General features: G+C 40.1%; 2 protein-coding genes across 3 annotated transcripts; one reads left to right on the top strand and one right to left on the bottom strand.

Moving 5' to 3' along the window:
* The first annotated feature begins 1825 nt into the window (after window positions 1-1825).
* Window positions 1826-13639, top strand: BGAL8 (beta-galactosidase 8). 2 transcript variants are annotated; one of them, XM_008793295.6, is made up of 19 exons: window positions 1826-2440; window positions 2552-2647; window positions 3082-3194; window positions 3296-3362; window positions 3472-3564; window positions 3656-3799; window positions 3905-3993; window positions 4218-4323; window positions 4439-4526; window positions 5153-5271; window positions 5691-5855; window positions 8182-8399; window positions 8501-8610; window positions 8790-8899; window positions 9171-9278; window positions 9703-9810; window positions 12670-12881; window positions 12966-13302; window positions 13384-13639. In XM_008793295.6, the coding sequence occupies exons 1-19, from the start codon at window positions 2276-2278 to the stop codon at window positions 13489-13491; spliced, it is 2556 nt and encodes an 851-aa protein (XP_008791517.3). In that variant the 5' UTR covers window positions 1826-2275; the 3' UTR covers window positions 13492-13639. The 2 variants fall into 2 exon arrangements, with proteins under 2 accessions (XP_008791517.3, XP_088575397.1); XM_088719271.1 differs by having other exon boundaries at window positions 2172-2440; window positions 3270-3362.
* Window positions 13589-25358, bottom strand: LOC103708396 (rhomboid-like protein 19). Its single transcript, XM_008793297.6, has 8 exons — window positions 25061-25358; window positions 24106-24230; window positions 20797-20857; window positions 16621-16787; window positions 15865-15979; window positions 15558-15760; window positions 15334-15471; window positions 13589-14926 (listed from the first exon to the last, which is right to left on the bottom strand). The coding sequence occupies exons 1-8, from the start codon at window positions 25106-25108 to the stop codon at window positions 14821-14823; spliced, it is 963 nt and encodes a 320-aa protein (XP_008791519.1). The 5' UTR covers window positions 25109-25358; the 3' UTR covers window positions 13589-14820.

Below are 25358 nucleotides of genomic sequence, written 5' to 3'. Positions count from 1 at the left end.
AGTGGCCGCTGGCACTTTCCTAGCCCTCCATTTTACGTCTCGCATCTATCAAGAATGGTGCGGATGTATTTTACCATCAACCGTAGGCGCACCGCGAGGGGGTGGATGCAGCCGAGCCGTGCGTCATGATGGAAGATATTGATAAAAAAAGAGAGCAGAGTTGGAAACCATTTAAAGGAGAAATTATTGCGCGCTGGGTCCATGTTGGTGCACGTCACCAATCACTGACATTCACTGTGCTCGTGCGTAGGTTTCGTCTCCGTGATTGACCCACGGCAATGCACCGCGACGATTGATGGATGCACCATCGTGGCAGTTCATGCAGGGCACCCAATAATTTTTCCATTTAAAGGGGTACAGGTGTGCCGAACGTTTCGCATGGACAAGCACCGCACCTGCTACGCTCATCACCGTCCGTCACTCTTTGGAGTGGGCGCAACAAACACACACCCATTTTCTTAGGAAAAAAAAGCACGCACGCACGCACGCAGCCATTTTATTAGAAAAAAAGAACACACCCACCCTTTTCTGAGCCTCGCTTTTCCCCTGACGCCCACTAAAAGAAAAGTAAAAAAAGATTAGCTCCAACGAGACAAATAAGTCGAGCAGCGTCGGCACGCGTACGAACGTCTGAAGGCAAGCCGCCGGTGGCTGTCCCTTCCCGAACAGCAAACAGCCTTCCTTCCACTGCAGTCGTGGCATGATTGAAACTAATGGCCTCTTATTACTCTACATACCCATTTACATTTCCCATTGGTGGTCCTGTCTATCCATCTGTATCGTTGGAATTGCCCATTAATATAATTTCAAGATAGCTATGGTGTAGCATAACAACTGTTATTTTAATGTTATTCAAAATAGTTGTTGCTACTAAACAAAGAAATACAATTATTATATTTGTGAGAAAAAAAAATTATCCTAAATTAGAATTGGCCATTTGGAGCGTATTAGTATAATGTGTACTATTTTATTATATACATGACAGAACACAATAATACAACCACTCTCTAGGGGTTGTGTTGAACATTTTCAATATTTTAATTGTTCATCTACTATAAATTTTTTATTTATATTTTTTTTGTTCAAATCATGCACCGGTATTAATATATTTTTTAATCTAAATCTCCATGTCAGATAATGGTACGATCTAATCCTTCATGAACAATAACATGATACAAATACTACGTCTTTGTTACTTTTCGTCATATTCAGCATCATGAAGCAAATAAGAGCTTCATAGCAAGTACACCGCGTTATTCCCAAAAGGAAATTAAAGAAAATAAAAAATCAAGCATGAGGTGAAATCTATTATGACGGTAAACAGCGGCTGGGGACACGGGAGAGGGTTTCATAATTCCATTTCGGAAGCGATCATCGGAAGCAGCAGGAGCTTTGATTTTGTCATGCGTGTCACGTCGCTGGTGAAATGCTGTTTGCTGATCGAGCAAAGACAGCCGAACCTGCAGTGGAAACAAAGACGCCGAGGAGCAGCAACGAACCCACACGGCCTGTCCCTCTCGAGCCACCGACAGGTAGCATAAGTCTACATGCGGTATCCAAAGATCCGATGATCCTCGATCGACTCATCCCACTTGCTCCGCCCGCACAAAAACTTTATGCGTAGAAACTCCTTTCCCCTGTTTTCTCGCGTACCGCTCCCAGATACGACACGCCGCTCGACCCGTTTCTCCTTTTCGCTGCTGCCAGATGCGTTCCGTCTGCGGCGTTCTGCTGGCACGCAGACACCGACTGTGGCTTGTTGATGCTGCCAAAATCACAGTAATAAATCGCGATATATATATATATATATATTCCCTCCCTCCCTATCTTCTCCTTTCTTCTTAACCTCTCAAGTAAATGGTACGTGTTCCTGTCTCCTCCCCGGCCCAGCATTCCAAGCCAAGAAACCAGAGAAGGCAATGCTGAAAAAACCCGCATGAAAGACAAGAAAGACGGAATAAGCCGTGGAGATGGATTGCTGAGTTGTGAAAGCAGAGGATAAGTAATTGATGCCACCACACCAAGTCACGGGTGTCTTTTACTCTCTCTCTCTCTCTCTCTCTCTCTCTCGCTCGCTTTCCCCCCACAAGCGACTGCTGCTCGAGCGCACAATTAAAGAATCGACTAATCCCCCCATCCTGCTTTTATATAAACAAACAAAGAATAGAGAAGGGAACGAACGCACACGCTCTCTCTCTCTCGTGACATTCCTTCCTTGTTTCTTTTGCTAATCTCTTCTCTTTTCCAAGACGCGCGCGCTCGCACTCATACATCAATGGGAAGGGCAGCAGCTTGGCGGAGGCCTTTCATTTTCCTTGTTCTTCTCCTTCCATTGTGCTCGGCGGTTGATGTGACGTACGACCACCGGGCGCTGGTGATCGATGGGGCTCGCCGGGTGCTCATCTCCGGCTCCATCCATTACCCCCGCAGCACCCCGGAGGTGCGGTTTGCTTTCTTGCTGCTGCTTTCTTTGATTCATCGTTAGCCAATGTCTTCCGCTATCTACTGAAGAGGTGCGGAGGTGATGCTGGAATTGTTGGAATTTATGCAGATGTGGGCGGGTCTGATCGACAATGCCAAGAACGGCGGGCTGGACGTCGTCGAGACCTATATCTTCTGGAACCTCCACGAACCCGTCCGGAACCAGGCAACCATTTTTACCCGTTCTCTTTTTCCATTCCCTCCCCGTCGATGGCCTTCTTGATTCCAATTCTATAATCAATCTTTTCCTTGGAGTTCTTTTTTCTATATATGGTTCACTTCTATTCCGTTGTTAAAAAAAAAAGAGGTCTTGATTCTCCTTTTTTTTTCAAAAAAAAGAAAAAATCATCCTTCCGACACTTGGAGTTCTTGAATCTGCTCTATCCTTCCGGGTCTGTCTTTTTTTTTTTCCTTTTTCTTGTAAAAAAGGATTGGTTTCGCAGTTTCATCTTTTACTTCCATTCAGACTCATGCTGATACTCTGTTATGGCTCCGAAGTCCATTTCTTGTTTCTGTTCCTTCTCCTTTTTGTTTTTTGTTTTTTTTTTGGATTTTCATCTTCTTTATAAAACGAGATTCTTCTTTTGCTTGTAAAAATAGTACGACTTCGAAGGGAGGAAGGACGTGGTGACGTTCGTGAAGACAGTCGCGGAGGCCGGGCTTTACGTTCATCTCCGGATTGGCCCTTACGTCTGCGCCGAGTGGAATTACGGGTGAGCACGGATCCCTCCACTGATTTCTCTTCGTTTCCGTCTGCCCCCTTCGAGTAAGTTGTGGTGATTTGACAGCAATGGCTCTGCAATTCTGATGGCAGGGGATTCCCGCTCTGGTTGCATTTCATCCCCGGGATCAAATTCAGGACCGACAACGAGCCTTTCAAGGTTCGCACGCACCACCCCTTCCGAAACCATCCGATCCTTGATGCCTTCACTTCTGATTGTTTGGTTTGTTTGTATTTTCTTTTTTTTCCCTCTCCCTTGTGTTTGCTAGAGGGAGATGCAGCGCTTCACGGCGAAGATCGTCGATTTGATGCAGCAGGAGAAGCTGTATGCATCCCAAGGTGGACCCATCATCTTATCTCAGGTTAGCGGACCTCCGTAAGCGACTCCTGTGAGGCCTTGCGCGAGCACTTTGATGTTTATAGGATGATATTTTTTATTTTTTGGGGCGGCAGATCGAGAACGAGTATGGGAACATCGATGCAGCGTATGGTTCGGCCGCCAAGCCTTACATCAATTGGGCCGCATCCATGGCGACCTCTCTAGACACGGGCGTGCCCTGGGTGATGTGCCAGCAATCCGATGCCCCTGACCCCATAGTAAGTGGAACCTTGCACTCTCCCTACGCCACTCTTTCTGTGATGTATAAATATTTCCGTAGCTGTTTGCTGATCATCATCGACGCATCAAAATCTTTTTCGCAGATCAACACTTGCAATGGGTTTTACTGTGATTCATTCACTCCGAACTCCGACAAGAAGCCCAAGATGTGGACGGAGAACTGGAGCGGATGGTAAGGCTTTTCAATCCGTTTCGCTTTCCAGTCTCTACCCAGCTTTCTCCAGCATATTGTGGTGCCGAATCGTGTGATGCATGAACCTTGCTTGATCCCTGTCCTTTGGAAGAAGCAAGGCCTTTCTAACTACTAACTACTTCTTCCAATTCCTGCTATACTTCTCTTCTGGCGTATCATTAATATGTCTGCTAAGCTTCTCGTATTTACTATTTTGCCGTTAGGTTCCTGTCTTTTGGTGGTAGAGCGCCATATCGACCGGTTGAGGACCTTGCATTTGCTGTCGCCCGTTTTTTCCAACGTGGTGGTACCTTCCAAAACTACTACATGGTATTGATGCCCGCTAGATTATTATGTTGGTATCTTTTCTCCTTGCCATTCTGCAATCTCCTCAACTAGATCAGAGAATCACGGATTTTTTTTTTTTTCATTATGTTTTTACCAGTATCATGGTGGAACCAACTTTGGACGCACATCTGGGGGGCCATTTATTGCCACGAGCTATGACTATGATGCTCCAATTGATGAGTACGGTAAGCTTGCGATCTATAACCTCCTTGTCCTATAAGAAATTCAGTTTTCAGGGACTTTCTTTCATCCTAGAGACTTCTATTGTTAGTATCTCGCAAAGAATGAACTGGCATGGCTGCAAACAAGTTTACACCAATTGAGTCTGACCTGATGGAGAGGTTTTAATTAGGGCTGCGGTGATAGTATAAGCTTGTTCGATGGAGATTTTAGGGATGTCATGTTGAGGGCAACAACTTGCTTATTTGGTTGTTTGCGTGTTGAGAAAGACTGGTTGGTGAAAGGAAAGGAAACGTATATGATACCTAGAGGGGATATAAATTACCTGGAAGTGATCGAGGATACAGTGCTCTATGTTCAAATGGTTAAGGTGGGATTCATAAGGCTGACTCCAGATAATTGGGACTGCACTGCTGATTATGGATAACTCCAGAGATGTATAAGTAATGTCCTCTTTGTTAGCAGATTAAATAAAATAGTTCAGAAAATATTGTCGATTTTGTTAAATTATTTAAAAATATACTTGAATAAACTTTAGTTTGTAAATATCACATGCTTTCCGATATATGGAAACTAAATTAAAACATCTTCAGTTTTTTCGGGAGAATTTCTCATAGTATGTACATAACAGGAATTATTAGGCAACCTAAGTGGGGTCACCTAAGAGATCTACACAAAGCAATAAAGCTTTGCGAAGCAGCATTGGTAGCAACAGATCCAACAAACACTTCTCTTGGTCCAAATTTGGAGGTCAGTACACTCTTCTAATATTTGTGGCATGTAATTAGGTCTTTATGTTGAAGATCAATACTGCATGTTTTTTATACGTGGCGTCTGTTAATAAAAATATATCTCTTGCCTATAGACAGCAGGAAATCATATTCAGGCTTTATGGAAAATGAAGATAATGCTAAACATAAATGCTATTTGTGTGTTGGCAGTTAGGAAACTAGTATTCAAATTGTCCATGAATATACTGAATTAACAATAGCAGCACTAACTGGTGCTGGTGTGCTACTAAAGTGCTTCTTGGGTTTGTGCAGTGATAATGTCATGTTTCAGTTATTAGTTCTTCTTTCTTCTTTCTTCTTTCCCCCGCTTCTAAAACAATAAAAAATTTGCAAGATTTTTTTTTTAAGATGACGATGTCTGACCTTTTTCTGCACCAGGCACACGTGTACAGGGCAGGGTCAGGGGTCTGTGCAGCATTTCTTGCCAATATTGGCACCCAGTCTGATGCAACTGTTACTTTTAATGGCAAATCATATCATTTACCTGCATGGTCTGTGAGCATCCTGCCTGATTGCCGGAACGTTGTCTTCAATACTGCTCAGGTATGTCTTCAACAACGCATGAAGAATCTGTCATTCTCTTAGCCAACATATGAAGATTTTCTTGACGTACAATTCATTTGTGGCGCATGCCATTAAAAACTTATATTTTCACAGACTTTGGTGAAATGATAATTCTTGTTTCTTGCTTGCTTTTTCTCTTTAAGTCGACAAACAGACTAATTAAAACCTACAGACTTCAGTAAGTTCTCAAAGTAAATCTATATTTCAAAGGAAACTCATTGCTCCTCTCTTAACTCCTTTTCTTATTTTTAGCCAGAGATACTAATGAAAATGCTGTCCCATTTGCTTCCCTACTGATGTGAGTAACTCATTTGTTGCCAAATTTTTCCAGCGATGTACCTATATCTTTTTGAGAGGGGGTCAGTAAGAGGGGACTTTAAAACTTGCCATTTGAAAACCAACTCCAGCAGTAGCATTAGATTCCTAACAATTTTAAGTCTATTTTATTAGCCCAGTCCAGATCAATCCTGATTCCATGCGTCTCCAAGGTCAGCATGTCTTGCATCAAAAATTGGCTCCACAACTGCCTAACAGGGTCTACCCATTTATCTTTGTAAACGAAGACCACAGCCACTTAGTCTCTGTCCTTCCCTAAACAAGAACCAAAATTTATCTTCTCCTGTCTGACCAATGCATTTCCTCTGTTCTTCTCATCCCGCACAGATGTTTCATTTTGCAGAAAGTGATCTCGTATTTGTAGTAATTATTCAAACAAATTTCTACTCTCTTGCATGCTCCCCTGAAATACAGCCTGATTCCTTGCTAGCCTTTAGATTCAATAAACAATGCTAAAGTCACAGCCTTCTTGCATTTTACTTATCTTATTTACTTAACCAATTCTTGCAAAGATCCATGTCTACCTTTTTTCTGGAAGCCAACACTTATCATATAGTGGTATTTTGACCTTTTATATTGGCTACTCTCCATGTAATATGTTCAGCAGCCTCATCAAATTCTCATATAGTGCTATTCAAACCTTTTCATATTGATGCATCTCCATGGAATATGTGAAGCATCTTCATCAAATATTCTAAACTCCATCTAACTTCTATCTAAAAATGGAGATATCTTCCATAATGCTGCAATTGGCATTTTATTTTGCAAAAGCTTCCATAGCAATATCCTAATTTTGGCTACTCATATTCCTTAATACCTTCCCATAGCCCCATATTTGTCTAATCTAAATAGCTGACTGATCTATGTACAGCTGTACTCTCCAATTATGCATCACATATAGCATGCCTCACCTTCATCCTTAAGTGCTGAAATAGACAATCCATGTTACTTTTTCAATATCTAAGATTCTTGAAATTTTCAACACATTGCAATTCATTTCTATAGTACGAAAGTATTAAGTCTCAGCTCTTTCTCCGCCCTTAGGATTTCCATTGGCTTGCACTACTGCTGATTGTTAGTTAACCTTACCTTTTTCCCATTTCCTGGTGCCCATTTGGGACCACTCCACGGACTTGAAATTAGTCTAACAAGCCATCCTCCCTCCCCATCCACGAACAACCTTTTAATGGATCATCATTTGATAGAGCTCCTTTTCGGTCATAATTTCCTCGAACAATTTGGCCGTTCAACTCTCTAACCACTTTGATGAAGATTTTGAAAAAAATGCAATACATCTCTTGAAAGCCTGATCTAATTTCTGAATAGTTGTTTATTCTTGATAAGCTTGTGGACAGTTTTAAGGAGAGGATAATATTAGGGTTAATGTGCTAGAGTAGTCTGGGATGTGTGGATTCTTGTTAGATGTGGCTGGGAATTGGTATTTACTTTGCATACTTTTCTTCTGCATCTTGTTGCATTAGTTTTTGTTTATTAACACCATAAATATTTCACAAAATTTTCTATTTAATATGCTATGAAATAGAGGGAAAGAAGGTACCAGGCATCAGTCTTTGAATTGATGATACAAGTCAGGTTGGCTCCAATTTTGTATTAGCTGGACCTGCACTGTAATCTGGAAAAGTCATAGAAAGATCGAGATTTCATTCATGTTGGTGGCAGTCAATCTGCCTGTTTGCTGCCTTAGTTTCCCATATGTTGCCATTTTTGGATTGTCTGTACTTATCCCTATTGTTATATAAGCACCAGCATCAGCAATGACTAGTACACTTTCTCAATTGAAACATGTCTTCTATTGGCTTCTCTCTTCGTGTGTCTCCCTTTCTTTATATTTTGGCTATATTTTGTTGCTCATGACCAGGATGTCAAATGATATATATAGACTGCATTTCTTCTGTCAGAAGAAGCTCTTTGGATCCCTTGATCTGATACAATATTGTTTCTCTGACAGATTAACTCTCAAGCTACTCATTTGGAGATGAGATATCTAACATCCAATAGTCAAGATTCAGATCAACCCATTGATTCCTCTAAAGCATCTCAATCAGACTGGAGTTTTGCCGTTGAACCTGTTGGTATCTCAAAGAGCAACGCCTTCACAAGAAGCGGATTACTGGAGCAGATAAATACTACTGCTGATGTTAGTGATTATCTATGGTATTCAATAAGGTGTGGAGAATATTTATCTAATTCAGTCTGGTGTCTCATTATGTGGCTATGCAGGTGACGCCCTCAGTTTTTTGTTTATGGTTTCTTTATTGTTTTTGCAGAATTGATATCAAAGGTGATGAACAGTTCCTTTCGAATGGTACTCAATCTAATCTTCATGTGGAATCACTTGGCCATGTTGTTCATGCATTTGTGAATGGGAAACTATCAGGTGACATATGTCAATGCATCCTGAAATCTAAGCCAGATTAGGCAAAATAACAGCTTATCATATAGTGAACTCGCTTTTCTCCATTTGGTTTTATGAGGAATATAATCATGATAAGTGGAACTAATGCTCAAATTCTCTGTGTGCTTATTATTTATTTATTTATATTGATCTTTTTACAGGCAGTGGGATGGGCAATAGTGGTAATGCAAAGGTCACATTGGAGAAGCCTATCACACTTGTACAAGGAAAGAACAAGATCGATCTTTTGAGTGCAACTGTTGGCCTACAGGTTGTACCAATCCAAAGCCAAGATGTTTCATTAATTTTCACTTTTGCAATTGCTGAAATGGGTTGATAAGATCATTCTAAAGAACTGTGGCTTATACTAGTGACATTGGATGCTGTCTCTGTTAAAGTGCTTCATCTAATTTTGTATTCATAATCTGTCATCTCTAGTGTTAAACTTTCAGTCTATATCTACAACATATTTTCAATTGATTTATATTCCTAGTGTTTGTGTGCTTATTTTATTCCTTTTCTTCTTCATTTATTTTTTGCAGAACTATGGTGCATTTTTTGATTTATGGGGTGCTGGAATTACTGGTCCTGTGAAGCTGAAGGGCCAAGATGGCACAAAAGATCTATCTTCAGATGAATGGACATATCAGGTCTTTCTAGTCTTGTTGTTATTGCATGATACGTATGAAAATCCTGTTAAGTTTTTTTTTCATGAGCAGATGATAGTAATCTGCAAGGTGTACCTTAGACATCTTATAAGTCAGACATTCACTGCTGTTGCTTACTTGGATACAACTTATCCATGTCGCAGCAGGTTTTTTTATTCAAGTAACGTATAAACTTAATATTAACCAAGTCATTTGTGGCTGAATCTGCAACCTTAGTATTTTTGTCCCTAATCTTGAATCTATATAGACAATGAATTGAGATTTTTCTGTTGTTTTGCCACATTATTTTGTTGCCATATCATGGATATTGCCATTCCCAAGGTTAATTAAGGAAAGCCAATACATGCTTCCAATTTGAACTAAATGAGATCTTTACAGAGCTGAATCTTGGATTTTGCTGGTTCAGATTGGACTTAAAGGGGAAGAGTTGGCTTTGTATGATGGCTCTAAGGATTCATCACAATGGGTCTCACAGCCTACCTTGCCGAAGGGTCAACCATTAATATGGTACAAGGTCAGTTTTTTCATTTGTTGGTGCTTTATCTCAACTTCTTTGTTGCAGAAGGTTTTACAGATCAAAGAAATTATTGAAGCTCCCTCATCTTTGTTATACATCTCATTTTCCATCACTTTGACTTCTCCAACTACTATAATTACACACACACACACACACCCTGTTGCCGCTGGGAATTGATTCGACCAAGACGCGAGTTGCCTAAATGGCTGCAAGGCTCGGACGATTGGCTGTTCAGACTGTAGAGGTTGGTCGAAGGTCATGATATGCCTCATAGATGGTGCAGTGGTGGTCAGTTTGCTCAGATGGCAATGGCTCCAACACTGATCGCTCCTGAGATGGAACTGGAAAGAAAAGACTATGCTTGGACCTTTGCTCTGAAGTCAGACCCGACTTGAAACAACAAAGATGAAGAAATTCTCCTGCTGGATAATGTCTAATGGGGGATCCTCCGATGTCTAAGTCAGCCAAACTCTTAGAGAATAGTGGATGTGTTGTGAGAGTGGCAGAGCAACAACACAAGGGCATAAAAGGGCTTGAGAGTACTTACCTAGAGGGTCCTTTTGGATTGGTTTGTATAGGTGAGGGTCGGTGCTCATCGCTGAGAAATCAGACATGCGAAACGATCGTCTTTGGTAGCCTAACGCATGTCCCGAAAGTCATGTGCAGGCGTTTCACTCATGTGTCACACTCCACGCCTCTCGCCCATGCAGTTAAGGAAACTGTTTGCCATCATGGCCGAGGTGTCGCTAACAGGGAAAAAAAATTGAAATTCGAAGAACTCTCCGTGTTTTTGGGCTGGCCATGTGACGGGTTTGAATGGTTGATTGGAGGACATATTATATAATATATATATATATATAGAGAGAGAGAGAGATACCTCTTGAGATTCGTGCTTCGCATTAAATAAACTTATATTCAACGTTCGCCATACCTTACCGAACCGAGCGGTACGGGGCATACCGTACTGAGTAGTACGGGGTGTACCATACCGAGCAGTACAGAGGATGTACCAATACTCGGTATGTTGAACCGACCCTGTACCGACAAAATTATAGCGTGGCACCGGCACAGGGCCCAATACCGAGACGGTGCACCTTGCTTTTATTGGTTCTATATTACAAATTTGTGAACATCTATTTTGACTTATAATTGTTTAGCTAACAACTACTTTGTTTCTATCTAAAGATGGCCAGACTATCTGATATTTGAATTTTCTTGATATATACAACACAATTATCTCCATATACTTAATCTTATACCAAGAAAAAAAACTCCATCCACTTAATCATGTCCTTTTATCTTGTATACGTTTTATAAGTTGATAAGTTATGGTAGATACATGCGCATATGTAAATAAACATGCATCAAGTCGCACAACAAACTGCTTTTGGTATATCAAACCTTGTAAATTAGCTACCCGTTGGCTATGTTGTAACCTTTTTGGTGTTTAGAAGTCTTTTTACTCTTCATGCATTGAATCTATGAGTAGTTGCTTATGAGCCATAACTTGTTGATTCATACAAGCAGAGCATTTCTGTAGCATCTTCATGAGTAACTTGGAGGTTTTTTTTGGAAATTTTATGTCATCACCAGCAGCATCTATAAAATTATGTCAGGCATCTGTAATATCTTTTTGAAGGCTGGTAGTTTTACGAGCCATTGACAAAACCCTTAAAAATTCCAAGTTGTGACCAATGGATCACCAAATTTGACAAAATATTGTCAATTAAGAAGTTTTATTTTTAGAAATCCTTGCTGAAAATAAAGAAGTTCTGTCATACTTGTGTTGTATTTTCATGAAAAGATCTAGATTTTAGATTTGGTGAAGAAAAGTAGATTACTTGCTTTAATTCATCCAATGTTCTTTGGGTAGGCCATCATAATTAGTATAATAACATAGAAAAGGGATCTAAAGAAATGTGAAAGAGACTCTAGGAGGGGGGAGGGGGGAGGGGGATAAGGTAAAATAGTCAAGCTTTGTTTTTGTAAATATCAGAAATACTCTATCATTACAACCTTATAAAGGAAAACCTTGATGCTCAACCCATGTATGGATTCCACCTAATTCTTACCTAGGTGTTAGAGCAGGAAAAGAAGATTGTGTCCCCGCACGAGGTATTGTCCGCTTTGGGGTTCGGTCACGCTCGGGCCTCTTCAGCTCTTTGGGTGTTGTCACCCCTCATGGCTTTACCCTTTAAAAAGGCGCCTCGCGAGGAAAGGGGTATACCCCTTCTTAATAAGGCACAATGCTTTCCACTACTCAACCGATGTAAGACTAAGTCCCTGGCTCCTCCACCCCCAACACTAGCCCCCCGAGCGGAAAGGATTCGTGCGGGGTCTATCGGGGGTCCACGCTCTCTCCAGCCACAACACTAGAAACAAAAAATAGTATAATACCCACTTCTGAGATTGAGATCCCTATGCAGATTTGAGATGTAACGAAACCAAGGAAACCAAGTTTTCTTGGTCAGATCTGGAGATTCACATATGCAGCTGACACTTGCTATTTGCATCTGCCCCAGTAATTTTCCCACCTCTTTTCAGTCTCTTGATAATCTGATCTTGTCTCTCTTTTACTGTTCTGTTCACTTCTAATAAAATATTCATCATTTATGACAAATAAAATGGAAGAAAATAAAAATAAAGTGATCGGTTATCTAACATAATTGTGCCATGGTTCTTAATTTTGCATGGGGCCATAACCTGCATCTCATTTACAGAAATAAAATGTGCTTACTTTTCCCCCTTTCTAAGTTCCTGGTTGACTTGCAGTCCATGATGTTCTTGATTCACATAATATCTGACCTTATGGTGTTCAAGCTCTACCTCTAACTGCTTGTCTCATTTCTAATAAAGACAAACTTTGATGCTCCTGAGGGCAATGATCCGATCGCAATAGACTTCACTGGAATGGGGAAGGGTGAGGCATGGGTGAATGGGCAGAGCATTGGGCGCTATTGGCCAACATATATCTCTTCGCAGAATGGATGTGCCACATCATGCAACTATAAAGGGACTTACAATTCTGACAAATGTCTAAAGAATTGTGGAAAGCCATCACAGCTTATGTAAGAACTGCAGTCTCTTGGTTTCAGAAATTGCTGCTTCCCAGAAACTTCAGGTCATTTGAAATATTGTTCTCATGCAAACAGGTATCATGTTCCTCGTTCGTTTATCCAACCAGGCAGTAATACACTGGTTCTTTTTGAGGAGATGGGTGGAGATCCAACCAAAATATCATTTGCTACAAGGCAGACTGGAAGCTTATGTGCGCATGTATCAGAATCACATCCATCACCCATAGATGCCTGGATCTCTTCACAACAGAAGGTAGAGAGATTGGGGCCAGTACTCCACTTGGAATGCCCATATCCCAATCAGGTCATATCTTCGATCAAGTTTGCAAGTTTTGGGACTCCACATGGCTCATGTGGAAGGTACAACCATGGCAATTGCAGAAGTGATAGCGCCCTTGCTGTTGTGCAGCAGGTATCCAGGACTCCACTCTCTTCATTCTAGTGGATGTTAACCATTTAGGAACCTTTGCTTAGTCTTGACATTTGTGGGCAGGCTTGCATCGGGGCCAAGAGTTGCGGCATCGGAGTCTCGACAAAGATGTTTGGGGATCCGTGTAGAGGAATTACTAAAAGCCTTGCAGTTGAAGCTGCATGCTCTTGATAGGAATGCTGCTGATGGGCGCCAAACCAAATGGGGGGAGCAAAGCTTCCCTTGAAGGTGCACACACGAGAAAAAGAGGAAATGTGTTGAATAACAATTGAAAAAGATCGAAGCATTAATGATGAAATGGAAATATCAGATTTCACAATGCTCTCGCAGTTTCTAAAAGTTCATGGATGCATTTTTTTTTCCCCACTTTCTGCTGAAAATTATATGGCATTCATGTATTGGCTCGTCGTGCATGTAGGCTTATCTTTCGAGTGGACACGGATGGTCCAATGAAATAAGTTGATCCAGTATATTAGTGGTATAGATCATGTTAATAATATATAACACTTTGCAAAGTTGCAGTCCCCTCCATGGTGTGGCAAAGCACTCGAAGTCCTTTGGAGGCGGTTAGCATATCTCCTTGGACTGCATATCGAAGCTGGTCGTATATCATCATGTACTTGCAGCAAAACACAGCAGAAATGGAGATGTTGTGAAGGAACCTCCAGGAAGTCTCGTCCCGTCCAACCGAAAACACCCAACAACCCACCGAATAAAAAACCTACCATTGTAAAGGAGATCATATAGCAGAGCCTTTTAGAACATGCCACGCAAGCACATTTTCGCATCTCGAAGCGTATCTGAAATGGAGCTTCCAATGGTTTATCGGAAGCCCGACGACCCCGTCCCTTCCGTTGTTCCACGGCCCCTGGTCTCGCATGGTCATCGTTTTCATGCCTCCCCTCGGATTCCGACAACCTTGTCGCCATGTACGAGATGATCCATCAAGGGGGGCTTCCGCTGCCGACGCGGGAAACAAGTTGGGCCGCTACCTGGCTCCTCGATAACTCGGATCACGGCAGCGAGAACGGCCGAGATCTACTGGTTGGTGGAGGCAGAGGAGGAGGAGGAGGAGGAGGAGGAGGAGGAAAGAGGGGTTGAGGCTGGCGTCGAGCATGAGCTTGTGGTCGCGAGGCTGGAGGAGGTCGCAGCGAAGGCGGCCGGGCGGTGCTGGGTTTTGATTTCAAGGTTGACATCCCACACACGTACCTTCAACACTCAAAAAAGGTTTGATCATTCGTGGGATAAGAAAAGCTACCTGTGCTATCAAAATGCTTTTCCGTCCACCGCCTGCATCATGTTTTTAAAGATCGTCCTTCAGATCTTGCCCATAAAATTTTAAGAACAATACAAAAGACCCATTGCAAACTAATGGGGGTCCCTGCACATGAAGACTGTAGCCAACTGCGCCAGCAAAGGAATAATGCACTTTCCAACAGAACCTGTTTGCAAAGACATACAGCAGTGGTGAGTGAATTTATCAGATTCCTTTATGAGCTCTCAAACATTTTCGGCAGCATTTCCATGCGATATAACATCTGTGCTCCCTGTAACCGCTACTTTCTCAGCTGCTAATCTTTCTTCCAGTGCCCTTGCTCCCCGTTCTCTGCAGCATTGAGCCAAAAAACGTGGGGCGAAAAAAATTAGTCTCAATTCTCATAAGGTGAACAAATCTACGAACTAAAACATAAACCTTGATTAACTGCCCAACAGAATGCTTGAAAACTTTGAACACACACGGGAAAATAAAAAAAAAAAGGATGAGCAACTATAAGAACCATTTTGCTCTCCTTCAGTTTTCACCAGTTTACATTTTGTTAGTGTTGCAAAGGATCAGCATGTTACAGTTTTCGAGCTGCAAGTCCAATGCAAAATGCTAAAAGATATGAAGATTAGATGAAGAGAAGCAATGCCCTTTTGATTATCATGTGATTCCAAAGTATCAAAAATCGATACATAAAGAAGGAAATGAAATTGAAGTTAAAAAAAAAAAAAAAGCCGACAGACACACACCTTCTCCTAGATGCCTCAATAGGACCTGAACCAGGCAATGGGGTCCCACCCAATGTATGACCTCTCATTTCTGAGTAAGTTTCCGATTTTCCACAAAGGGCCCAATCAAATACTGAAGCAAAGGGGTCCAAAATTGGCCTGCAAGTGTAATTACAAAAAGCACAATAAGAAAATATCAGCTTGAAGATATTCAATGAGACCTAATGATGAGAAGTGAATCTTACCGCAAAAATTCAGGAAAAAAACTGGAGAAAGAAAACTCATCACTTGGATCCCCTTTAAGGCCTGTTTCAGGTTTCTTTTGGAAGTAACGCAGGTAAATCCAACTCATATAAATGCCAAACAGTATAGTTGGAAGATAAGATACAGATTCTGTTGTGAAAAAACTTATAGCTACTGAGACCAACGCGACAATAGTTGGCACCCACTGGGGAATGTAAGAAAAGCAATGACAAATACTGAATCAGCCAAATCCCCAGGAAACATTATCAAGGTACCAAAAATCTTTATTTTCTTCAAAGGTAAACATACCTTTGCTTTGATCTTCAACAGAAAAAATAGACTCAACTCCTGATCTGGTATAATTTGCTTAATGCCTACTAGAAATCCTGAGAGAACTCCATGGAAGCCAGAAAGAGGTGTATAACTGTAACAAAAGAATGCGAAAAAGAAAACTCAGTGGTCATGGAGGTTAATAAATATCATGTAAATGCACAAAATACAGGGATTATAACATAGATAAAACAGACTCTAATTGTAACCAATCTCAATCAAATAATTGTCAAAGCAGGATGAGGACACTGATTGCTAATATTACCCTGCTGCAGGTGTTCTTGCAGAAAAATACCATGCCAGCATATGATGCAAAGCAACCACTACAATCAAACTTAGATGATTAAAAAGCTAAAACATTCATGTAGCACATTGATAGTTAATGTCTGCATGTTGTAGGTCTTCTTGCAGAAAATGACTTTTACCAGTGTGTAACAAAGCACCCACTAACCCAGACTTTACTATTATGTAGAAAGTGCCGTTTTCATATCAATAGAACAATTATGTCCTTGCAGCAGCCATAGCGATCCAGGGGAACAAGTGATTCTTATTATATAGATCTCCAGCTATCCATTCCATGTTAGTCCGAACTTCGAAAAAGAAATGTCAAATTCTAATATGCACCAGATAATTAATGAAAAATGAAAAGCAGGTCATGAAAATGTGCAGTCTTGAGGAGGAATAGAATATGCTGCAATAATAAATAGATAGCTTCTGAAGTATGCTGAGACTTACAGGTAGCTTTCCTGCCTTGTTATGTAGTACAATATAATGGCAGTAACAAAGATGCAGATTGAAGTTAAAAAATTCACCACAATAATAAACTTCAAGAACTCCTTAGAACCCCACAGAGGTTCCAGCAATTTCCCAAATAAAAGAAGACCAATTGTGCTGATGACCACCTGCAAATGTATGGTTGTTATCATCTAATTATATTTCATGTAAAATAGAGAACTAGTGGAGCTAAGCAATCATTACCATAGAGTGGTTAAAAGCTACAATGGAAAATAAGAAATGTAACAGAATCAGCACTCTGGGAACGATGGTGAAGTGTTTTTGGTGAATAATGGTGAAGTGTTTCATAAGAGTGCTATTGCAATAAATGTTTGCCCCAGCAATTTGAAGAAAAAAATTTGGAAAATAGTAAGACCTATAATGTGGTACGGTTCAAGATCTTGGGAAAAAGGCTCAAGCAAACATAAAAATCATAGTGAACAGATGAGATAAACAAGATGCATGTCCAGTAAAACTTGGAAGATATAGAGGAATGAGTGTATTAGAGCAGGCATAAGACTAGTAAGAGTTATGACAAAGTAATTGAGAAACAACTGAGTAAAGCATGGTAAATAGAGGCTCTTGAGTTATTAACGCTTCAGGAAAGAGAAGGTGAGGACCTAGGCTAAGATAGATGAATGGTGAGAAAAGATTTAGAAAAGCTTGTAGTGATATCAGAGACAACCACTCATAGTATAATACTTGAACAACGATTCATACAGGCAATCCAAGTAGTTGTATAAGTCCTTATCCATCTGCTTCCCTAACTTTGAGACACATGCACACAAACACATATGGCTTTAAATCAAGTGAATCGAGCAAAACAATTGTATGGTACATATTCTTCTTTCAGCAGACATCATTCTAGTTCACCACTAACTTGAGCAAACGGATCCTCTGAATGTCAGCATTTATACCGCTCATCCTAGTCTTACTTTTTCCCCCACTTTCTTCAGGATATAGCTTGATTGCTTATTAAAACATGATTTTAGACTAGTATAAAGCAATCGATATGGATCTGTGTTTTAAAAATTGAATAAAGTAGCAGATCTTAGCATGCTAGATGAGAATCATTTTTTCCAAATGTGTATATCATTTTATGCTACTGCATGCCATGCAAAAGCATAACATGGCATGCTATATTACCCGGACATGGGTTCGTATGTCAGGTACAGATGCTTGGCTAAGCATCGGATCCTTTAAAATCTAAGAACTTCTTCTTACAGAGCCATGTCCAAGTGTCATACCAATATCCGTATCAAGTGTCAAGTGCAGGTATTTTAGGTTAAATTTTAAAAGTAGATGGTATGATAGTTTACCTACTAGACATTTGCCGAGTATACACACATAAGCAATAGTTTAATCCTTGATATGTACAAGTGCTCATACATAAAAAGAAGTCACAAATTTCTCATGTCAAGGGTTTTACTCATCAAAGAACAATAATATAGTATTGATACATAGCTAACTTCAAATAAATCAAGATCCTTTTTGGCAAATAAATTTTAAATGCAGGAAACATGCAAATCCTTTGGCGTTCCCAAATTGAAAGCACAAATTGGCATTTTGGAACCATATATGCATGAGAGATGCAATTCCAACCATCCAAAGATGCAAATCCTTGAGAAGGAATGCAATTAAGACCATCATTGCTGATCCGATTGGGGTGAATAAAAAATTTTCTGAACCTGTTCAACTTGAATCTCTCAAAATAAATTAAGAAAAAAAGGTGAAAAATTGACAAAAGTAGGGTTGAGGTCCCCTTTTCTTCCATTGATGATTAATGAATCAAAAGTGAGATACATAGTCTCTATTTATAATGGTGAGATCCGCCCTTACATAATTCAGATCGGATTCCTTTCCTAGTTCGAATAAGACTGGCCTTCCAAAAATAGACATAACTAACAAAAATAAATGTGAAGTAGATCTCAATTTCTACATCAAATTTATCTACTGTTACTCCACCGAATTCTTCTTGAATTGGAAGATATGTCCGGTTAAAGTCTTTTCCAAAAAAAAAATTCAATTTGACTGATCCACTTCTGAGTCCAAATGGTGGAATTTGGATCTGATCGTTCGAGACACAAGCCCATTTAAGGATGGCACTACACCGTAGATCTCGGAAAGTTATTTTTTTTTAAAAAAAAAACATCTCAATGGGGCGTCATATGACCAAGTTATGGCTTCCAGAAGTTTGGCATGCGATTCGATTTCTCGTTGTGGCAGATCTCTTAGTCGCCACAGTGGTTCACATCAAATCTAGTGATCCTCCTCAATCAATTGCGGCCTCTCCATGGAGGCTAGAGAGAGAGAGAGAGAACAAAGTCAATGGTGAAATCCCAATAGGAAGGTGGTCAAATAGGAAGTGGGATAGCTAAAGAGCCAGAAGGAGATAATTTAGACAGGGTTGGAAGCGTTGCAGAATAGAGTGAGAGGGTCTAGTGGCATAATTACTTAAGAGGGTGATATAAGGGAGAAGAGAGAGAGAGAGAGGGAAAGAGAAGATGCTAGGCTTGCAGTCATGAAGGTGAGAAATGAACGCAATGAGGGAGAGTAAAAGAAGTTGTCAACACCAAATGGAGTTACTTTGGCTTTCCATGAATTGTTCAACCACTCATGCACTACATTTGTCTATCCCTTTAAACCTTACTATCTCTCTTGACACGTTCAAAAGGTAACTAAGTAGGTAATTAGTGGTATGTAGGGCATATTTGCTTAGGAGGAGTTGGGTTCTAGAATGGGAGTGGGAATGAGTGACTCCCATTTTAGCTGTTTGGTTGCAGAGAGTTCCATGTCGATTTCGATTCCAAAAGGGAATGGGAATGCCCCAATCCTCCAAAACCCAATCTCGACTCTCCCCTAGTATTCAAAACTTATTCCAATCCCGATTCTGATTTTAGTCAGGACCAAACACATTGGAAAATATGGTCATTCCAATCGCCACTTCAATCCATTCCGATATCGGTCCCAAACCAAATGCACCCTTAATGCTATTACCTTCATGATGGCTTAGGTGGGTATATTAAAAAGAGCATGGAATTTCAATTTTAAAAAATGAAAGAAAAAAAGGTGCTACTGAGTAGACTATTGTAATTCCATGGCTGTGAACATGGAAAAACTGAGTTGTAAATTTATCTTTGTTTTCTTCAGTGCTGGAATATGGAATTGATGATGTTAGATTGCTAGCTATGTATAACATTTTTTTAACAAATGCACTCTTACAAATCCATTCTACAATAAATAAGAAATGATTATAAAATAAAGGTATAAATTATCTTCATATAGATTCATATGGGCACTTCAGACTTCCAGACAATTCCAACCCATCTTTTTAAACCGTGGCAATTCTGTAGATGCACATGTATCGGCACTTGCTTTAGGATGCCTACAATCAAATAAAAATGCATCTAATAAAGATCAACAACTATGTTTTATAACTATATAGTATTTTTACTCTCCAACTATAATAAGCCTTCCTCAGTAGTAGCTGGAAATATTGGGGGGTTGCAAGTAATCCTTGCATAATGTGCACAATCCAGCAAGAAAATGCTGTGTTTCTAGTACTCTCTTTATTGAGCAATGACAACAAATGAAACAAGAAAAAATGCTAATGCCTGCAAACACTACACATATCCCACAAAACAAATGCTTATCAATTTTTGAAGTTCTGCATAAATTGGTATAGCTCATTTAAGCAAAATGGGCTATATATAAGTGTGCGTAGGATTAGTCTTTTTTAGAAAAAAAACAGAATATAAATTTGACATTATTAGATTACTACTTATCTGATGTTCATATTAAAGATAACCAATAAGAAATGTCTCCCTATTAAGTCCTTACTAAACAATTTCACTATTGCCATCATTTAATAAAGATTCTATAGTACCATCTACATTTAAAGATTCAAGTGAGTTTCATAACCTGGCTTTTCACTTTCCTATTATAAAAGGAGCACAGTGAAAATATTGGCGCACAAGATAAAACAAACACTGGCAAATAATAACACCATTGACTAAATCTAAAACCAGAGGGCAAAGATTGGCATAAGTAATATTTTTATGAGGTAAACTATTTTCTGAAATTATGATACTCAAGACAGGGTGCACATTAAATACAAAGGGAGAAAAAAGGATCTACCCCTGGAAGTGATTGCTCAACGTAGCCAGCAGTGATGAGGTTCCATGCGAATGGAATTGTCCTACAAAATTCACAACTCCTTGGAAGTAAGTAACTCATAATAAAATTTGTACCTTAGCACATTTGCATATCCAGCAGTTACTAATCGTTAGTTCTGTGAAAGTCAGCAGCATTAGACTGAAGGAACACTAGTTTTTTTTTATGGTTAATGAGAATTTAAAGATTAGCTATTATAGATTAGCAAAGCACTCTGTTTCGTACAGGAAAGAAAAGTGTAGGAAAGAGAAAGATACTAGACTGTTCGCCGAGAAATCTAGAAAAAGACCCTATAAAGAGGTTTGCATTCGGATTTAAATGCATGGCATTAGACTAGATTTGAACTTGCTTTTCCCCTGGCATGTAACTGATTAATAGCAACAGCAAACAAAGATTGGTTAAATTCCATAATAAATAGTTATTAGAAAGAAAGTTGGCAATCTAGAATTCAGTTTCCACCTTCTAGTTACCAATATTAATAAAAGAATATGCGACATGGATGACAATCTTGGCATTCTAAGCTTGTGAATTTTATCATCATCTAGTGAGTTCATGTTACTCTTTTTTTATTTTCTTTTTTCATTTGAGAAGAAACTAAGTTCATATTATCAAGTAACAATCAAAGATGTCCAGAGGAATGTATGCTCACTCTACCATTGAAGAAACAGAAGTCCTACATAAGGAGGTGCTTATGGCTCTATTCAGCATTCACATGATCAAAATGTATTACATTCAGGTTTTCCTATCGAAGTATAAATACAGTTCAATGCCCACCTTGTTGCTTCAAGAATTAACCAAGAACAAATCATCAATTACTTTTAGAATCTCAGCCCTAGAATCAAGGATTAAAGAGGGCACAATTAACTCATAGTCACGCTGAAGGTTTGAAAAATGGGTTACACTTTTTTTGTCAATTCAACATGACCTTTCTTTTTGGTAGCTACAGTGATTTCTTTTTCAAAATATTTACAAACAAAAAATTACACAAAAATATAACGGTTAAGAATTAGAAATAAATAAAATAAATTCAGAAGACTTCTTGAGACTTTTGAGTGTAAAATCTAAATTCTAACATAACATGGAATGTTAACCTAATAAAATGATAATATAATCCTATGAACTATAGTCCATGTTCAAATTTGCAACAAGGAGTAAACTATAGGTTCAAAAAAAGCACTGTTAGAAGTATATAACAAAGTTTAAGCTTTGAAATACATACTTCATAAGAAAAAGACAAAAGATGGGTCTAGAACAAAATTAACATTTAGTTACATATTTCATAAATAAAAGTGGCAGAACGCTAGTACTTAATGTATGCAGGAGCATATACGGCCACCCAGGCATATGTGGTTATGAGGCCCAACGAATCAAGAAAATGCACTGTGCAGTGCACTTGAGAAGCTGCCTCTGCATATGTGCCCGCATCAACCACTTTTCACATAGTGCACAAAAAGGAAGATAATAGTTGAACATAATTGAAAGGAGAGGGGGGAGGGGGGAGAAGGTCAAACTTCGCTGCAAACCTTTGATTTCTTTCACCAGAAAAACATGGTCTTTTGCTTGATCCTCTTTATAAAGATCCCCAAACTTGACCCATATGTTATTTAGTTTAAGTCCTTTCAGGATGCTCTACAAAAATAGAAACAAATCCCTCATAAAATTTCCAAGACAAGCTATAGATACTTATCGACTCCTAACAACCTATGGGTATTGCAGTGTCACTAATTCTACACTAATAAGATTAGTAATTGACATCATTACTTACCTAATTGGACTCCTTTTATACCTAAAATTGGGGTGTAACAATACTGTGACACAACCTAGATTTGTCGTTGATACGCCTCTAAATCGGCCACAGCTCACCAAAAAGATCAACCAATCAGAATTCGCCACGACGCCAACACGTGGTTGATTGGGAAGCGGCCACTTGGCAGGCCCAGTGCCATGCGGCCGAACTCGCATATCATGAGTTCTCTACAATTAGCCGCATCCTAACTGGAGGCCCCATTGATCACCGAAATTCTACCGATATGACAGGCAAGATGTCATCTGCGTGCGAGACATATACACCTGATGTCCAAGCCATACCTAGGCCAGTCATTTCTGGTCGGCCCGCGTGCCCTAATTCTTCAGTGGTAGGTAAGCTCCTCCACCCACTCAATCAACAAAAAGAAACCCAAGAGGTGAGTATACACACAACACACCCTAACAGACTGAGGGAGAATTTCCTCCTATTCCTTGAGCACCATCCCGACTTAGGCATCGCCGGATACACTCTAGCCAAAGAACTTCTTTGTTTGTGTTGTTTCAGGTCAAAGGTCGGCCACTGAATAAGAACCCCGGTACCGACCATGCGCCGCTCGCCCTCTCCGATCCCAACTGAAACAGCCGACAACCGAGCTCTTCAGCGTCTTCGTGCTTCTCATCGTGATGCCTAAGATGGGCCGGTTCTCAGCAGCAACAATCATCATTAGACTCCAAACAAATTTTAACCATAGTAATTCCAATTTAAGGTCTACAACTAAGGAACGTAAAGTCAGCTTTTAGGCTGTTGAATGTGTTGCAATCCACATCCACATCAAAATCTGCCCCAATTATATACGATTGTATTTGGAATTTTAAGGTGATTATCCAAAATTTTGTACTTAAAATTTGTGTCCTTTCCACCTTTTGACATGTGAATTAAAAAATCAAGCACTTATTATAGAGTATATGTGCTAAAATCCTTGAAGGGACAAAATGGTAGGTATTATGTGATATAAATTCTCATTCAGAGAATGTTGTCCATCTGCAGAGGGGTGTAGGTGTGTCTATGTGGGTTACAATTTTCAGATTCTAGAGGGGCATATAGGAAGGTCACATATTTTTGGCAGGTGCATGTGCAAGTGCCAGTTTGATTTTAGCAGTTCCAGCGTTGGCTGGCTGATCAATGATTGGTGGTCGAATTCAAATGGGGTAATGACTAAATTTGACAAAGATGGTGTTGCATTTGTCTCGTCATAATCATTACGTCTCATGGTGACAACGGATTAATGATGCTCTAATCACCCATAACCCTGCTCAGAAAGAGTCCTCTGAAATCATTGGGCACATACCTAATCTTCAATAATATAAAACTTGGTATAGTAAAATTGCAAGATTATAATGCAACAGACTCATAATATGGCAAAAGTTCAACACAATTATAACAAGCAAAGCCCCTCATAACAAGTGAGAAGAGTTATGCAAAATAATATGCGCAAATACCTCTGACAGTGAAATTGCAACAGTTACCTTGCAGGAATAAGTGCAACATACGTGACAGCTGAAGGAAAGACTTGCAGTAAGACATATCCCCCAACAAGTATCACAGCGAGGCCTTTGCACAACCGGGTAAATCCTGTGAAAAAGCTGTTTCCCTGCATTAAAACCACAGCATACCTGAGTTGATATCACAAGATCACAAGTGTATTACCCATCCAAAAATCACAAAAAGATTTCAATGATAAAGGAAGACTCCATTGTACAAATTCAAAAACCTAAGAAACGTGTAACAGCTAAGAGGATACTATAGTAGCAATAGCTAACTTCAAAATGCAACATAAACTAACAATACTGGATGCAAAGAATTAACAAGAAGTAACATATGCTTGCAAGAAGTGCATCGCCCAAGAATCAAAATTATCAAGATTCTTGTTTCAAGACATAAGCCAAAATACATCTTCCCGTTCTAATGTTACGCACATTTAACCGCAGCCGACCATCATAGCCACAGGAATAAGAACCTGAAAGGCCAACACCGTGAAGGACGCCGTCAATTCCCAAGAATTCTTACATACCCCAACAAATGACTCCATTGGTTTGCCTTTCTAGTTTCTACACGGTGCTAATCGATCGTAACCCACAAGCTCACACGCAATCCCACCAGCGATCACCATCAGATTAAACAAAAGATGGATCTTCAGATGCAATGCGAAATAACAGGAGATCGACAGACAAGCGCGCACGCATTGGAAAGATATCAAGATTGGGTGAAAGACATAAGAAAGAAGACGGAGAATTCAACAACAAGATTATAATTTTTGTTTCTGGGAAAAAAATACCAATCTGAAAGGCAAGAAACCGATCCAGATCAGATCCAGATCCGGAATTAAAGATCTCCGTAAACCCTAATCTTGTCAGTATCCGAAGAAAGAGGAGGAGGGGGGGGGGGGGGGGGTGTTGAAGAAGAAAGAGATCGCTTACTCACTCCGGCTGGGGAGGAGGAGGAAGAAGAAGCGCTGCTCGGCAACATCATCTTTTTCCTTCTTCCGGCGAGCCCAGCCGTTCAGATCTCTCTTCTTCTCTCCTCTCCTCTGTGATAAGCCCACCGTGGTGCTATTCTCGATGTCCGTGGGCGCCGGGCGGTGCGTCTCCGGCCTGGCTGCTGCCGCTGCTGTTTTTTTGCTCTCTTACCACGTGGCGTGGCGTGGGGTGAGGGACGCGGCTACGGGCGGTGTCGACAGTGGACGGTGAAAGGGCCTTGACAGCAGATTCAGTGATAACTC

This window comes from Phoenix dactylifera, chromosome 3 (genome assembly GCF_051530095.1).
Source record: "Phoenix dactylifera cultivar Ajwa chromosome 3, Ajwa_hap1_PhDact_Kaust_v1.1, whole genome shotgun sequence".
Taxonomy (NCBI): Eukaryota; Viridiplantae; Streptophyta; class Magnoliopsida; order Arecales; family Arecaceae; genus Phoenix; species Phoenix dactylifera.
The sequence above is the reverse complement of the archived record's forward strand: the minus strand, read 5'-3'. Positions and strand labels throughout refer to the sequence as shown.

What these genes read in the sequence shown, in the direction of transcription:
- BGAL8 (XM_008793295.6), top strand. Translation starts at nt 2,276, where the DNA reads ATGGGAAGGGCAGCAGCTTGGCGGAGGCCTTTCATTTTCCTTGTTCTT. An exon ending in CCGATGCCCCTGACCCCATA is followed by an intron (nt 3,800 to 3,904) that starts GTAAGTGGAACC and finishes TCTTTTTCGCAG; the next exon opens with ATCAACACTTGCAATGGGTT. An exon ending in CCCTTGCTGTTGTGCAGCAG is followed by an intron (nt 13,303 to 13,383) that starts GTATCCAGGACT and finishes ATTTGTGGGCAG; the next exon opens with GCTTGCATCGGGGCCAAGAG.
- LOC103708396 (XM_008793297.6), bottom strand. Translation starts at nt 25,108, where the DNA reads ATGATGTTGCCGAGCAGCGCTTCTTCTTCCTCCTCCTCCCCAGCCGGA. An exon ending in GTTGCACTTATTCCTGCAAG is followed by an intron (nt 20,858 to 24,105) that starts GTAACTGTTGCA and finishes TGAATTTTGTAG; the next exon opens with GACAATTCCATTCGCATGGA. An exon ending in ATTGAGGCATCTAGGAGAAG is followed by an intron (nt 14,927 to 15,333) that starts GTGTGTGTCTGT and finishes TCAATGCTGCAG; the next exon opens with AGAACGGGGAGCAAGGGCAC.